A 15,114-nucleotide genomic window follows, 5' to 3' on the forward strand; every position below is an offset into this window, starting at 1 on the left:
GCCATTGCACTCCAGCCCGGGCAACAAGAGTGAAACTCTGTCTAAAAAAAAAAAATTCCTGGCTGGGCACAATGGCTCACACCTGTAATCCCATAATCCCAATACCTTGGGAGGCCAAGGTGGGTAGATCACTTGAGCCCAGGAGTTTGAGACCAGCTTGGCCAACATGGTAAAACCCCATCTCTACTAAAAATACAAAAATTAACCGGGTGTGGTGGCACACTCCTGTCGTCTCAGCTACTGGGGAGGCTGAGGCAGGAGAATCGCTGGAACCTCAGAGGCAGAGGTTGCCGTGAGCCAAGGTTGTCCCACTGCACTCCAGCCTGGGTGACAGAGCTAGACTCTGTCTAAAAAAAAAAAAAAGGAAAAAAAATTTCCTTAGTCTGACTCATTCTTCAAAATGTTTCCCCATAGTTGGCCTCAACTATAATTAAAGCTATTCATGAGGGCTTGTTTGTGTGTTATCAAGAACAATTGTGGAATTCAGCTAAAAAAGGAGATAAGGATATTTGAGAACATTTATCACTGGAATGAGTGATTTAGTCCAAACTATTGTGATGAAAGATTTAGACAGAACTTGGGATCTGAGCAAAAACATTGCATGTGGTTGCCACATCCCAGCCCCATCCCAGCCCCTCCAACTCTATGGCCTTGTGAAATTACTTCTGCTCTGTGCCTCAGTTTCCTCAGCAGTGAAATGCAGGTGATATCCAACCTTCCTTAGAGTTATTGAGAGGATTAGATGAGTTACGACGTGGAAGCCTTTAGAATGGCGCCTGCAGTATGTGGTAAGCATGCAGTAATTGTTCACCAGCACCACCACCACCATTGCCATTACTCCACTTTGACAGGTGAGGGAACCGAGGCCCAAAACACATGGATAGCGAGTGGCCAAGGTGGGGTTGGAATCCAGGTCTGGCTCACTCCAAAATCCAGACTCTTCCCATTATTCTGCTTTAATTATTACAGCTGTTTATCTGGTTTAGAGATCCTCATGAAAAGCACCCAATAAAGGACAACTTAGTTTATGATTATTGTGAATGATTTGATCAGCCAGTCTGTAATTGCATTTCCTAATGAGGTAGCTTGGACTGGAAACTTGAATGAAGATCTTTTTTTATAGCCACAAGTAAGATATAATATTAGACTTTAAACTTCCCCCCTCTCTGTAGCGGACAGGAACCCGCTGGAATCTTTGCTGGGAACTGTGGAACACCAGTTTGGTGCACAAGGGGTAAGTTGAGGCAATGAGCTTTCATTGCAGTTAGATGAAAGGAAACAACTTGTCTATGCCTGGGATGGCATTTACTGGATCCTGAACAGCTCACTCTTTGTAAAGGCCAAAGATACCCCCAAGCTGGAATTTGAGATACTCTTGGAAGAGAATTAGATGAGTGAATCTTTGAAAACAAAGATTTTAGAGGAGGAGTAGTGATTATAGAAATCAGGTGCTTCCCCTCTTATCCATTATAAACGAGGGGACTCTATAGAAATGGAACTTAAAAAGGACTCAGGACTTTATATTGCAACAGAGCACCTTAACGAATATTTCCTTGCTCAGTGCTCACAGTAACTATGTGAACTTGGCACAGTGGATGTCTCTGCGGGACAGAAAAATGACCTTTCCACTGTCAAAGCTAGACAGGGAAACAGCTAGAACTTCAACTCCAAGTCTTCCAAGTCTCATGAACTTTCAGATATTTCTCTTTCTTTCTTTGCTATAATCAGGAGATAAAAATTTAAAGGAGAGTAGAGAAATATTTTGAAATGAAGAAATCCATTAGAGGTGATACCCTCATAGATTTTCTTGTTCCATTCAAAAAAGTTAGTGAATAGAACTTCCTGGTCTTAGCTGGTTAACACGTCCACCTCAGACACTGAGTGCCGTAGGCCTTCACTTGTGAACATCACTTGGCATTTCTGACTCTCCTGAGTTCTGGCTCAGCAGGACCTCACCACGGAATGTGCTACTGCAAACAACCCTACAGCCATCACGCCTGATGAGTACTTCAATGAAGAGTTTGATCTGAAAGACAGGGACATTGGAAGGCCGAAAGAGCTGACGATTAGAACACAGAAGTAAGAGAGATTCAGCTGCCATTTTCAACCTATGTGTGTTTCAGAAATTGTGCTGTTTTATGGTGTTATGTTGAATCATTCCACTGCTCCCCCACCCCCCTTTTTTTACAGGGGAGGCAGAGTCTCGCTCTGTTGCCTAGGCTGGAGTGCAGTGGCACAAACTTGGCTCACTGCAACCTCTGCCTCCCAGGTTCAAGCAATTGTCCTGCCTCAGCCTCCTTAATAGCTGGGACTACAGGCACGTGCCACCATGCCCAGCTAATTTTTATATTTTTAGTAGAGACAGGGTTTCCCCATATTGGTCAGGCTGGTCTCGAACTCCTGACCTCATGATCCGCTCGCCTGGGCCTCCCAAAGTGCTGGGATTACAGGCATAAGCCACTGCTCCCGGCCTCCTCTGCCCCTTTTTATAAAAAATAATTTTAAAATTACTTTGCCATGAAAGCCAACAGTAGATTGTTCATGTTATTAGCTCTTTGCCAAATAGAATCTAGATTGGATGTAAGAATGCCTTTTTTTTTTTTTTTTAACTGCTAACCAGCTTCAGCTGATCAAATTCGAATGAAACTGTTTCCACCCGCTATCATTTCTTCATGCTTGCTGTCAATTAAGACTTGGATAGTGGCAGGTTGTCATGCAAGTCGCTTGCCTTGATTTCCAGATTTTAGGGTGATGTGAATTCCTCGTCTCCCTAGACATTTGACCTTTAATAGGTCCGAATTAACAGATGACTGGACAGAGTGTAGAGTAAGGCTGCTGTTGTCTAGCCTACTGCATAGCAGTAATCTCCTTTTCTCATCTGGTGGAGATGGCCTCAGTCTTTTCTCGGTTGAATTCTGCAGGTTTAAAGCAATGCTGTGGATGTGTGAAGAGTTTCCTCTCTCTCTCGTGGAGCAGGTCATTCCCATCATTGACCTAATGGCTCGAACGAGTGCTCATTTTGCAAGACTGAGAGATTTCATCAAATTGGAATTCCCACCTGGATTTCCTGTCAAAATAGGTACTGCTAAATAAACTTCAGCAACACTTGGAGGTTCTGCCCATGTTTGTGGGTGGCAGCATGTGGGTGGTGGGATGCTTCAGGGAATTGGAATGCTTTAGGTCAAAGTAGCTTATAGACCTAATGGAGGAGGTGAGAGTTCTCCTGTGGTTTAATTTGATTTAAAGAAGTGTTATAATTGGTGGTTCATTTTGCATATCAAAATCAAGAGATCTCCAACCATCATTTCTATTTGCAAATGGTGCTGACAGATGTTAAAAGGCATAAAAACATGACACAGTCATTGTTTTAATGTCAAACCTTACTTCAATGAGACTTCAAATTAGATAATTATTTGAGGAAGACAGTTGACACCAAGATTCTTTGATACCTAAATATGATCTACATCCCAAGCTAGTATGCATAAAGTATGCATAATGCTGTATATATGTGTGTGTGTATATATATATATATCTCATACATACTACTCATGAAGAGTATTAATTTTGGATAGTTGTATGTTCATGATGCTTGAACCCTAGCTCGATCACTTACTCACTGTGATCTAGGAGAAAGTACATAACCCCCCTTTTTTTTTTTGAGACGGTGTCTCGCTCTGTTGCCAAGGCTGGAATGCAGTGGCATGATCTTGGCTCACTGCAACCTCCACCTCCCAGGTTCAAGCAATTTTCCTGCCTCAGCCTCCTAAGTAGCTGGGATTATAGGCATACACCACCACGCCCAGCTAATTTTTGTATTTTTAGTAGAGATGGGCTTTTATCATGTTGGTTAGGCTGGTCTCGAACTCCTAACCTCAGGTTATCAGCCCGCCTTGGCCTCCCAAAGTTCTGGGATTGCAGGTGTGAGCCACCGCGCCCAGCCGAAAATACGTAATTCTCAGTCTCAGTTTTCCCATCTGTGTATTGGGGAGGGTTGTTATGAGGCTTATATAAAATTATACTTATCAAAGTACTTGGCATAGTAAGCACTTAGTAAATGATAACTATTATTGTTATTCTTAGTAAAGTTTACTTATAAAAGTTTTTATTTTGTTAGAAATTCCCTTGTTTCATGTCTTAAATGCACGGATTACATTTGGAAATGTTAATGGCTGTAGCACTGCCGAAGAATCTGTATCTCAAAATGTGGAAGGGACCCAGGCTGATTCAGGTAAAAAAATAAATTAATTAAAAGTTTAGTTTTGTTATTTAAAAAAAATTTTATGGCTGGGCGTGGTGGCTCATGTCTGTAATCCCAGCACTTTGGGAGGCCGAGGCGGGTGGATCACCTGAGGTTGGGAGTTCGAGACCAGCGTGACCAACATGGAGAAAACCCGTCTCTACTAAAATATAAAATTAGCCAGGTGTGGTGGCACATGCCTGTAATCCCAGCTACTCGGGAGGCTAAGGCAGGAGAATCGCTTGAACCCGGTTGGGGGTGGGGGGCACAGAGGTTACCGTGAGCTGAGACTGTGCCATTGTACTCCAGCCTGGGCAACAAGAGCAAAACTACATCTCAAAAAAAAAAATTTATAATTCAGTCATCATATTCATAATTCACCCTGAAGCTGGAATATCTGAGGGAGTCTGTGTTGGATGAAAGAAAACTTTAGATTTAGTTTAAATTAAGCAAATAAAAACTTGTAGTATATGTATGATCCTAGTTATATTAAAAAGACAGGATGTTCTTAAAAATCAGCTTTATTGAGGTGTAATGTACATACAATAAAATGCTCTCATTTTAAGTGTGACGGTTCAGTGCATTTTTTTTTTTTCTCGAATACAGAGTCTCACTCTGTCACCTAGGCTGGAGTGCAGTGGCACAATCTCTGCTCACTGCAGCCTCTGCCTCCCAGGCTCAAGCAATTTTCTTGCCTAGTCTCCCAAGTATCTGGGAATACAGGTGTGTGCCACCATGCCTGGCTGATTTTTGTATATTTATTAGAGACTGGGTTTCACCATGTTGGCTAGGCTGGTCTGGAACTCCTGACCTCAAGTGATCCACCCACCTCAGCCTCCCAAAGTGCTGGTGTGAGCCACCATACCCAGACACATTTTGACAAATGTATGCATCTATGTAACCACCACCACAGTCAAGATAGACAGCATTTCCATATGCCCCCAAATTTCCTCACGCTCCCTTGCCGTCAATACAATTCATGTTTTTAGATGCAATTGTAAACGGACTTATTTTCTTACTTTCATTTTCCAATTACTAGTATATAGAAATATTATTGAGTTTTGTATTTTGACCTTGAATCTTTTTAAAAATTTTTTTTAATCTTTTTTTTTCTCGCACAATTGCATGGCCGGGATTGACCTTGTTTATCTTGTAACATGGCTGAATTTACTTGTCTTACACTTTTTTGTAGATTTCTTAGAATTTCTTACATATGGCCGGGCGCGGTGGCTCAAGCCTGTAATCCCAGCACTTTAGGAGGCCGAGATGGGCGGATCACAAGGTCAGGAGATCAAGACCATCCTGGCTAACACGGTGAAACCCCGTGTCTACTAAAAAATACAAAAATCTAGCCGGGCGAGGTGGCGGGCGCCTGTAGTCCCAGCTACTCGGGAGGCTGAGGCAGAAGAATGGCATAAACCTGGGAGGCGGAGCTTGCAGTGAGCTGAGATCAGGCCACTGCACTCCAGCCTGGGCAACAGAGGGAGACTCCGCCTCAAAAAAAAAAAAAAAAAAAAAAGAATTTCTTACATATATGGTCATGTTGTCTATTAATAAAGAAAATTTTACTTTTTCCTTTCCAATCTTTAAACTTTTTATTTCTTTTTCTTGACTTATTGGACTGACTAGGACATCTAGTACAATGTCAACTAAGAGGGATAGGAATGGCTATCCTTGTCTTGTTCCTGGTTCTAGGGGAGGAAGGATTGTTATGCCATTAGGTTTGATGTTATCTGTGTAGGTTTTTTGTAAATGTCCCTTATTAGTTGAAGGACATTATTCTCTTATATTTCTAGTTTGCTGAGAGTTATTACCATTTTTAAGTATTGATTTTTGTGAGATGCGTTTTCCGCAACTATTGTGATGGTCCTATGTTTCTCCCCTATAGTCTACCAATAGGAGGAATTAAAAGATAGCATTTTAATGTATATAAATTAAGACTTCAAATGAAAACAATTGAACTCAACAATAATATACAACTTTACGTTCCCATGTGGCAATAAAGTTGGGTGATACATGTTCATGAGGTTGTGCAGCTGGGGAACACTCATGTACTCTTGGCAGGAAGAGGAGATCGGTATAGTTCTTGAAGAAAACATTTGGCATTACTGTGTAAACTGAAGATGTGTATGACCTACCAATTCCTAGATGTGTACCTAAAGAAACGTATGCACATGAGCATCTGGAGACCCCAGTACTGGGCAGCAGCATCCACTCATAACAGCAGAAACCTGGAAACAACCCAGATGTCCTGAGATGGTAGAATGTGCTATTGTGCTCTATTAATACAACAGAATAACATATAGTATTGAAAATAAACATTTATAGCTATGTGCGTCAAGACTGTTGAATTTCAAAAGCATAATGTTGAATGAAGAAAATCCAATTTGAAGAATAAATTCCAATGATCCATTTATGTCGAGTTCATAAACAGGCTAATACAAACTGTTAGGATGATATACATGTGGCAAACTCCAGAGAAGAGCTAGGCAGTGTAAACAACTATTCTGAATTATGTATTTACCTCTGGAGAGGAAGAAGGGGATATTGTTAACAAGGGATGTGCCTGTGGTGTGTTATTGATAGTATTCTTTTTTTTTTTTTTTTTTTTTTTGAGATGGAATCTCGCTCTGTCACCCAGGCTGGAGTGGAGTGCAGTGGCGCGATCTTGTCTCACTGCAAGCTCTGCCTCCCGGGTTCACGCCATTCTCCTGCCTCAGACTCCCGAGTAGCTGGGACTACAGGCGCCTGCCACCACGCCCGGCTAATTTTTTCTTGTATTTTTAGTAGAGACAGGGTTTCACCGTATTAGCCAGGATGGTCTTGATCTCCTGACCTTGTAATCCGCCCACCTCAGCCTCCCAAAGTGCTGGGATTACAGACGTGAGCCACTGTGCCCGGCAGTTATTGATAGTGTTCTGTGTCTTAGGTGAAGGGCACACAGGCATTTGTTTTATTATTATCATTTTTAAGTGTTCAGATATTTTATAGATACTATCTTTTATATATTTACCATGTATCTTCATGCAAAAAGAAGAAACACATTGGTGTGACTGTGCATATGTGTTTAGAGGGAGAAATCTTCGCTTTTCATTTCACAGCCTTGTGTATTTTTTATGACTATGTATTCATTTTTTCCACTAAAATCAAGGAAAAAGAAAAAAGCTGTATTCTGTCACTTTTTTCTGTCATGCTTCCTCAGAATCGCTCATATAATAGTAAGCCTTGATTATTATAATTTTGAGCCTTTCTTTTTTTTCTAATGTAAAACATTTTTGCAAAAAATTGGAGTGGAAATGTAATGAACTCAGACACTGGACGGTTGCCTTTTGTGTTTCAGCTTCCCACATCACAAACTTTGAGGTTGATCAATCTGTGTTTGAAATTCCCGAATCTTACTATGTTCAAGACAATGGCAGAAATGTGCATTTGCAAGATGAAGATTACGAGATAATGCAGTTTGCCATCCAGCAAAGTCTGCTTGAGTCCAGCAGGAGCCAGGTGGGTTTATCAGAATAAATGGCAGGGCTTGGGAGGTCTTACCCTCTGGGTTAGCCTCAGTGTTTGGCTAATCTGAAAGATTTATTCTAAATATCAAGTTTGACACATTCATGGTATTTGCATAGGTTGTACTTTGTGCATCTGGTCTTCCTACAAAAGCTTGTTATGTAAGAGATCATCTACATAATCCCAGTCAGCACCATTCACAAGATGTCTTCAGGCAGACTTTCCTTTTCCTCATTTTCATGCACATAGCTTGTAATTCTGTACTTTTCGAGATGTGCTTCATTTTCTAGTACTGAAGCAGTAAATTCCTGCTGAATCACACCATCATATTTTCCCTGAAGGATTACCTATGTGTCTGTAGTCTCAGATGAAGGTCGTGAAGTGGATTTGAATCCCACTCCCTCCACAAACGGTATCATCTCCCTAAACTCTCTCTGGGTCTCTAGTGAAACAGAAAATGAAGGACGGGACAGACCTGTGTAAGCTGTAGGCTGTGTGTGTGTGTGTGTGTGTGTGTGTGTGTGTGTGACTTTTTGTTGCCCAAGTTGGAGTGCAGTGGCTATTCCCCGGCATGATCATATTGTACCCTAAAACTCCTGGGGTCAAGAGATCCTCCCACCTCAGCCTCCCAAGTAGCTGGGACTAAAGTCATGCACCACTGCACCCAGTAGAACAGTTGCCTTTTATTGTCGTATGTGGTTCTCCCTCCATGCCTCACCTACCTGGGACAGTCCCAGGCTTGAGGTCCTCCTCCCCTAACATCAACTCCTTCCATCTCCTTCCTTCTGTGGCTCCTGGCTCTACTAGGGTAGGGTCTGGTCTGCCTCCAGCACCCTCTGGTATGTCCTGGGTTCCTGCAGTCCATTTATTTGTTTGTTTCTTTGTTTGTTTATTTTTTGAGACGGAGTCTCTCTCTCTCTGTTGCCCAGGCTGGAGTGCAGTGGTGTGATCTCAGCTCACTGCAAGCTCTGCCTCTGGAGTTCATGCCATTCTCCTGCCTCAGCCTCCTGAGTAGCTGGGACTACAGGCGCCCACCACCATGCCCGGCTAATTTTTTGTATTTTTAGTACAGACGAGGTTTCACCATGTTAGCCAAGATGGTCTCCATCTCCTGACCTCGTGATCTGCCCGTCTCGGCCTCTCAAAGTGCTGGGATTACAGGCGTCAGCCACCGCGCCTGGCCCATTTATTTGTTAATTGACTTTTTCTTCCATTCTTCATTCAGATTTTGCAGAGTACCTTCTTTGTGCCAGGCTCTGTGCCAGGTGCTGGGAATTCTCTGGGAAGCAGTCCCTGCCTTCACAGGGCTGCTGCTTTGAGAATAGTGCTCACACTCCAGCGTTCTCACTGGTTTAAGCTTGTAGCTTTCTGGTTCTATTCCTGAGTCTTAGTGCTTGTGTAATGTGAGTCTACCTCCTCCACTTCCCCCTGCCACCACCATGGCCCCATTCCCAGACCTATTCAGTTTTCCAAGCCAGACCCCAAAGCAAGCATGTTCCCTTTGGGAGGCCTCCTGGGAGAAGACCCCTGGACATCACCATCAGCCTGGTATGCTTTTCCTTTCCCTATGTAAGTGAGCTTAGCTCCCCTCGCCAGCTCCCAAGAAGCTTCATAAACCTTGTTGACCATAAGTTTTAACAAGGGGAGTAGCCAAAGTCAAAGACTACCAATATTGAATTATGTCTTCTAATCTTGCCCTAGAAGAATTATTGGCCGGGTGCAGTGGCTCATGCCTATAATCCCAGCACTATGGGAGGCCAAGGTGAGAGGATTGTTTGAGCCCAGGAATTTGAGACCAGCCTGGGCAACATAGTGAGATCCTATCTCTACCAATATATATATATATATATTTTTAATTTTTGAGGCAGAGTCTCACTCTTTTGCTCAGGCTGGAGTGCAGGGGCACAATATTGGCTCATTGCAGCCTCTGCCTCCCAGGTTCAAGTGATTCTCATGCCTCACCCACCTGAGCAGCTGGGATTACAGGTGGGTACCACCAGACCCAGCTAATTTTTGTATTTTCAGTAGTGATGGGTTTTCACCATGTTGTCCAGGCTGATCTCAAACTCCAGGCCTCAAGTGATCTGCCAGCCTTGGCCTCCCAAAGTACTGGGATTACAGGTGTGAGCCACCGTGCCTAGCCTCTACCAAAAATTTTTAAAAGCCAACTATGGTGTTATGCATCTGTATTCCCAACTAGTCAGGAGGCTGAGGTAGGAGGATTTCTTGTGCCCGGAGGTCAAGGCTACAGTGAGCTATGATCACACCACTACCCTTGAGCCTGGACAACAGAGTGCAACCCTGTCTCTAAAAAAACAAAAACAGAAACCTGCTTTGGTCACTTGAACTTTGCCCAAGGTCAGCTGTGTTTCTGTTTTTCGTTGTGTATATCTTCCACTTGGGTTAGCTGTATTTAAGAGATGGATTTTGTGAGAAGGATAAGAAGGCTGTGGCTGTGAGTTAGGCTGTGGCATGTTACTAGCTGCCACTTAGGTGTTGTTTTTGAGGTAACCCAAGGCCCTGTTAGTTAGCACTATCGATAATGGTCATGGAAAGACTTTTAATTTGGTTCTTGCTGCCATTGTTTCCTTTCCAGAATGGCACCAATTTCTCCTAAGACATATTCATATCTATCATATTTGTCTTTGCCAGGAACTTTCAGGACCAGCTTCGAATGGAGGGATCAGCCAGACAAACACCTATGACGCCCAGTATGAGAGGTGATTGACTGATGTGACTGTGGATTAAACCAGGATGGACACAGGCCTGGACACAGGCGGGCAGACGCGTGGCACTGTGCATTTGGTCCCCAGGCAGATGCACGGTGCCACACACTGGCAGGAAAGACTAGAAAAAGTAGGCTGGGCGCGGTGGCTCACGCCTGTGATCCCAGCACTTTGGGAGGCCGAGGCAGGCAGATCATGAGGTCAGGAGATGGAGACCATCCTGGCTAACATGGTGAAACCCCGTCTCTACTAAAAAAAAAATACAAAAAATTAGCTGGGCATGGTGGCGGGCACCTGTAGTCCCAGCTACTTGGGAGGCTGAGGCAGGAAAATGGCGAACCCGGGAGGCGGAGCTTGCAGTGAGCCGAGATCATGCCACTGTACTCCAGCCTGGGTGACAAAGCGAGACTCCGTCTCAGGAAAAAAAAAAAAAAAAAAAAAAAGACTAGATAAAGTAATTGGCTCTCCTGCTTCCTCTTGTGGCAGTTACTTATTATGATAACTCTGGACTTGATAGCAAGTTTCCAGGAATGGGTGATAGAATTTCTGACTGGTTCACAGGTCAGTGCCATTGGGGGAAAGGTACTGAGTCAGTGTTTTCTGATTGGTTTGATCTTCTGTGAATGATGTATGACCACAGGGCCTAGATGTCCTCAGTGGAAAGTTTATATAATTGTAAAGATAAGGAAGTTTGTGGGAACAGCTGCAGAGATTTAGGGAAAAACTGCAAGGATTCATTTCACGAAGACTTTTTATATACTTAAGGTGTCTGTGAGAGCCCGCTGATGAAGAACCTGTTTTGCTTTAAAACAGATCCAAGTTCAATTCCCAGCCCTATCACTTACTGGTCGGGTGGTCTTGGGCAGGAGTGTGGGGTTTCTCACCTGTATACAGCACTTACACCCCCAGAGTTATGTGGGATTAAATGGCATCATGCATATTAAATGCCTGGCACAGTATGCCCTTGGTAAGCAGTTAAGAAATGTAGTTACTGCTGCCACCATGATGATAGTAGTGACTCTCCCTTTTTATCTGTTTTCCAACCCAGGGCCATCCAGGAGAGCCTCCTCACCAGCACAGAAGGCCTGTGCCCCAGCGCCCTGAGCGAGACAAGCCGTTTTGATAATGACTTGCAGCTGGCCATGGAGCTCTCTGCCAAAGAGCTGGAGGAACGGGAGCTCCGGCTCCAGGAGGAAGAGGCTGAGCTCCAGCAAGTCTTACAGCTGTCACTCACTGACAAATAGACCTTTTGGCCTGTGGTTGCACAGAGCAGAGGCTCTGGGCTGTCACAGATGCTGTGTCAACCAGGGCCCCGGGGCTGAGGGCCTGCACCTTGTGTGCGTGCAGCAGACAACAGCTGTCCCTTCTTTATGCAGAGGTGCAGAACCAGGGACTCCCGGGCCCATCCAGGCCGCTCCCTGGGGTGGAGAAGGGACCAGGGATTGCAGGCCCCATCTCCAGGCTAAGGGGAGGAGAGCATCATCACTTTCCATTAGCTGTATTGGCTTGCAGGTCACATTTTTACTACCAGCTTTAGATAAAACCCCAATCCCCGCAGGTTTGTAGATCAATTTTTATCAAGGAGTGATAACAAAACAAGTTATTGCAGAGTCAGGGTGCTTTTATATATGAGAGCAGTAGCCGCCTTTGTAAAGTGTGGTCTATGAGAATTGGAGACACATCTTTACTGTTCACCAAAGAAATGGGTAATCTGTGCTGATCTACTCCTTATTTTTACCTTTTTACAGGGTTTCTAGGATATTGTCATTCTTCCTTCATCTCTATCTGATTCCATTCCTTCCACACCCAGCTAAAGTTAGAGGAGATACATATAGAATCTATTTTAGATTATTGTTAACTATTTGCATCAAATTAAGATACACAAATGGCCATGGATGTTGCCTTCGCCTTAAACCTTACTAATAGTTTCACATCACCTCACTGCACACATCGAGGGATCTGATTTGAATTTGTAAAGGCAATTCTTTTGAGAGCAGGATTCTCCAGGCTAAATCAAAGGCAGCTAATCCTGTCCCTGAAGGAGCAGCTAGGGGAACCTGAGGCTTGTTCTTGAAGTGGGCAAGCTGGCCAAAATATTGGAACACACAGAACCAAACCAGGTGTGTTCCACACCTGCACGAGTGAAGGATTTCCACATAGACACCTAGGAAGAACCCACTGCATGCCCTAGACTCACTCCAGAGGAAGGATGGATTTGCAACCAGAAAGGGAGCTGAAAACCACGGAGCTCCATGGCTCTTCATTCAAAAGGGAAAATGATGATTCCACGTTGCTTTTCAGAGTTCAAATCAACATCTTTCTGAATAAATCTATTTTTTAACAGAATCTTTTTATTATTTGTAAAAGATATAAAAACAACTATTCCCATCAGTAGCAATACAAGGTTATACATTTTAACCAGATTTTCTCAGGCCTTTTTTGGATACCTTTAGTAGTTAACTCTCTTTTGTCAAACCCTCCTGTAAATAACCATCGCACAACATACAGAAGCCTGGGGAATACAGCCAAGGGCACTGCTCACTGTGGCCCATGTATTCGCTCCCACAGGCTGCACTGAAATAACTTGGTCAACAGTGCCCTCCTCCATTTTGTGTCTGTTTCCTCTGTTGTGCTGCTTTGGGGACAGGAAGACAAACATAACTACTATTCCAGGTGTTGCCGGTGAAACGTTCCCAGACACAAAGAATTGTGCTTTTAATTCCATGTCACCATTTGCCTTTTTTTTTTTTTGTCATGGTCTGACCAAAATTCCTTCCCTGCACAGCAGGCCAGTATAGGCAACGCCACATTTGTTTCAAATATGCAATGTGGCATTTTGTTTACTTCGCATTTGCCGTGAGCAAAAACACTTCTTGGAATGGCTGCAGCGAGGCTGTGTCATTGGCTTACAAAGGTGACTCATAGGTAATTTCTATGTTTGCATTCCACTGCTCTGCTCCCTAAGGTCCTTGACTTTCTCCCCTGGAATTCACTTAAAAAGGGACTGAGCATTGTGTCAACCTGTTGCAGCGTTTTTCATATATGTGTTCACTCTAAAAATGCAAATAAAGACGGCTTCCTTAGAGGGTGCTCATACAATATTCCAGTCTTTGAGTCTTTTTTCTTTCCAGTTTTTTCTAGTCACTGGATGTAGTGACCACACTTCCTGTTACGTATGTCAGTAGAACATTAGAATGCCTCACATTGCTCAGTTCATCACTGCAAAGGTGGCATGCTTCTCCCAGCCTTCCTGCCCAGGTTAACAAGCCCCATGCTGCTTATTTCAAATGGAAACTAAAAGCAAGCCAGTGTTGGGCTGTTCTGACACCCCTGTGTTCCTCCTGGAGGTAAACTGGCTCTTGTAGGGTAAGGGAAGCCCAGCCAACATCAAAGCTCTGCATCAATGCTATCCCTTGAAGCCAAGTGCTTTATGAGGCTGTTCCTAGAAGTCCAGATGATAAGGCTTCCAAACTCTTCCTATACCTAAATATGTTGGTATTAAAAACAACAACAGCAGTGGCCAGTAGAAACGTGTGGGTTCCAAAAATGAGGCTGTATTTCTGGGAAGATGTAAAGGAGCTGCTTTGCTTTTGGGGGAAAGTAGATATCAATACTTGAAGCTACATGAACACTATGAAGAAAAACATTACTCCTTCGGGTCAAGGGGTGCAATGACTATGGATTATTTAAAAACTGAAAAGCTAAGCTTAGGTGGCCCAATATCAGCAGAAAGTTTTTGTTTTTGTTTTTCTGAGACGGAGTTTCGCTCTTGTTGCCCAGGCTGGAGTGCAATGGCGTAATCTCGGCTCACTGCAACCTCCGCCTCCCGGGTTCAAGCAATTCTCCTGCCTCAGCCTCCTGAGAAGGTGGGATTACAGGTGTGTGCCACCATGCCTAGCTTTTTGTATTTTTAATAGACACAGGGTTTCACCATGTTGGCCAGGCTGCTCTCAAACCCCTGACCTGAGGTGATCCACCCGCCTCGGCCTCCCAAAGTGCTGGGATTACAGGCATGAGCCACCGCGCCCGGCCAGAAACTAATTGAGCAATTTCTGCACATTAGACACTGCTAGGAACCAGGTTCTAGACACTGCTAGAACTTAGGTTCTATAAACAAGCTTGTCACACTACATAAACGTGGCATGTCAAGGAAGTGGAAGTCTGCTCTAAATAATGACAGGAAAGGGAAACTGTCACAACTGCCAGCTTGGTCACAGTCTCCTGCTGACCATAAATGACATCAAGGAAGATGAACTGGATATGGAAATTTCCAGTGATTCTGTGGTACAATGAATGATGGAGTTCAAAGTACCACCTAGACCTCTGTTTAGAAATATATAGGTTTAAGCCTGAGGTCCAGGTGGAAAAAAACACAACATGCTGATATGACTCCACAGCCACTAAATCACAGGCAACACTAGGAGACTTCCTAATCTCAACTTTAGGCCAGGTGCAGTGGCTCATGCCTGTAATCCCAGCACTTTGGGAGGCCGAGGCGGGTGGATCACCTGAGGTCAGGAGTTTGAGACCAGCCTGGCCAACATGGTGAAACCAGATGTCTACTAAAATACAAAAAAGCCGGGCATGGTGGCTCATGCCCATAATCCCAGCTACTCCGGAGGCTGAGGCAGGAAAATCGCTTGA

The 15,114-nt window shown here is 43.9% G+C and overlaps 1 protein-coding gene across 7 annotated transcripts in view; it reads left to right on the forward strand.

The window, feature by feature from the left end:
• ANKRD13A (ankyrin repeat domain 13A) overlaps positions 1-13,571 on the forward strand; it is a 42,203-nt gene extending 28,632 nt beyond the window's left edge. For 3 of the 7 annotated variants that reach the window (XM_009181699.3, XM_009181701.3, XM_009181702.3), the window contains 7 exons: positions 1,173-1,234; positions 1,946-2,079; positions 2,922-3,079; positions 4,115-4,228; positions 7,578-7,738; positions 10,397-10,464; positions 11,519-13,571. In XM_009181699.3, coding sequence (XP_009179963.1) covers positions 1,173-1,234; positions 1,946-2,079; positions 2,922-3,079; positions 4,115-4,228; positions 7,578-7,738; positions 10,397-10,464; positions 11,519-11,714 — 893 coding nt within the window. In that variant the 3' untranslated portion in view covers positions 11,715-13,571. Of the gene's footprint in view, positions 1-1,172; positions 1,235-1,945; positions 2,080-2,921; positions 3,080-4,114; positions 4,229-6,385; positions 6,497-7,577; positions 7,739-8,085; positions 8,709-10,396; positions 10,465-11,518 lie in introns of those variants that run through there. The other 4 variants (XM_009181700.3, XM_003907139.4, XM_021922901.2 and 1 more) reach the window with 3 other exon arrangements.
• Positions 13,572-15,114: the final 1,543 nt, after the last annotated feature.

Source organism: Papio anubis, chromosome 9 (assembly GCF_008728515.1).
Source record: "Papio anubis isolate 15944 chromosome 9, Panubis1.0, whole genome shotgun sequence".
Lineage (NCBI taxonomy): Eukaryota > Metazoa > Chordata > Mammalia > Primates > Cercopithecidae > Papio > Papio anubis.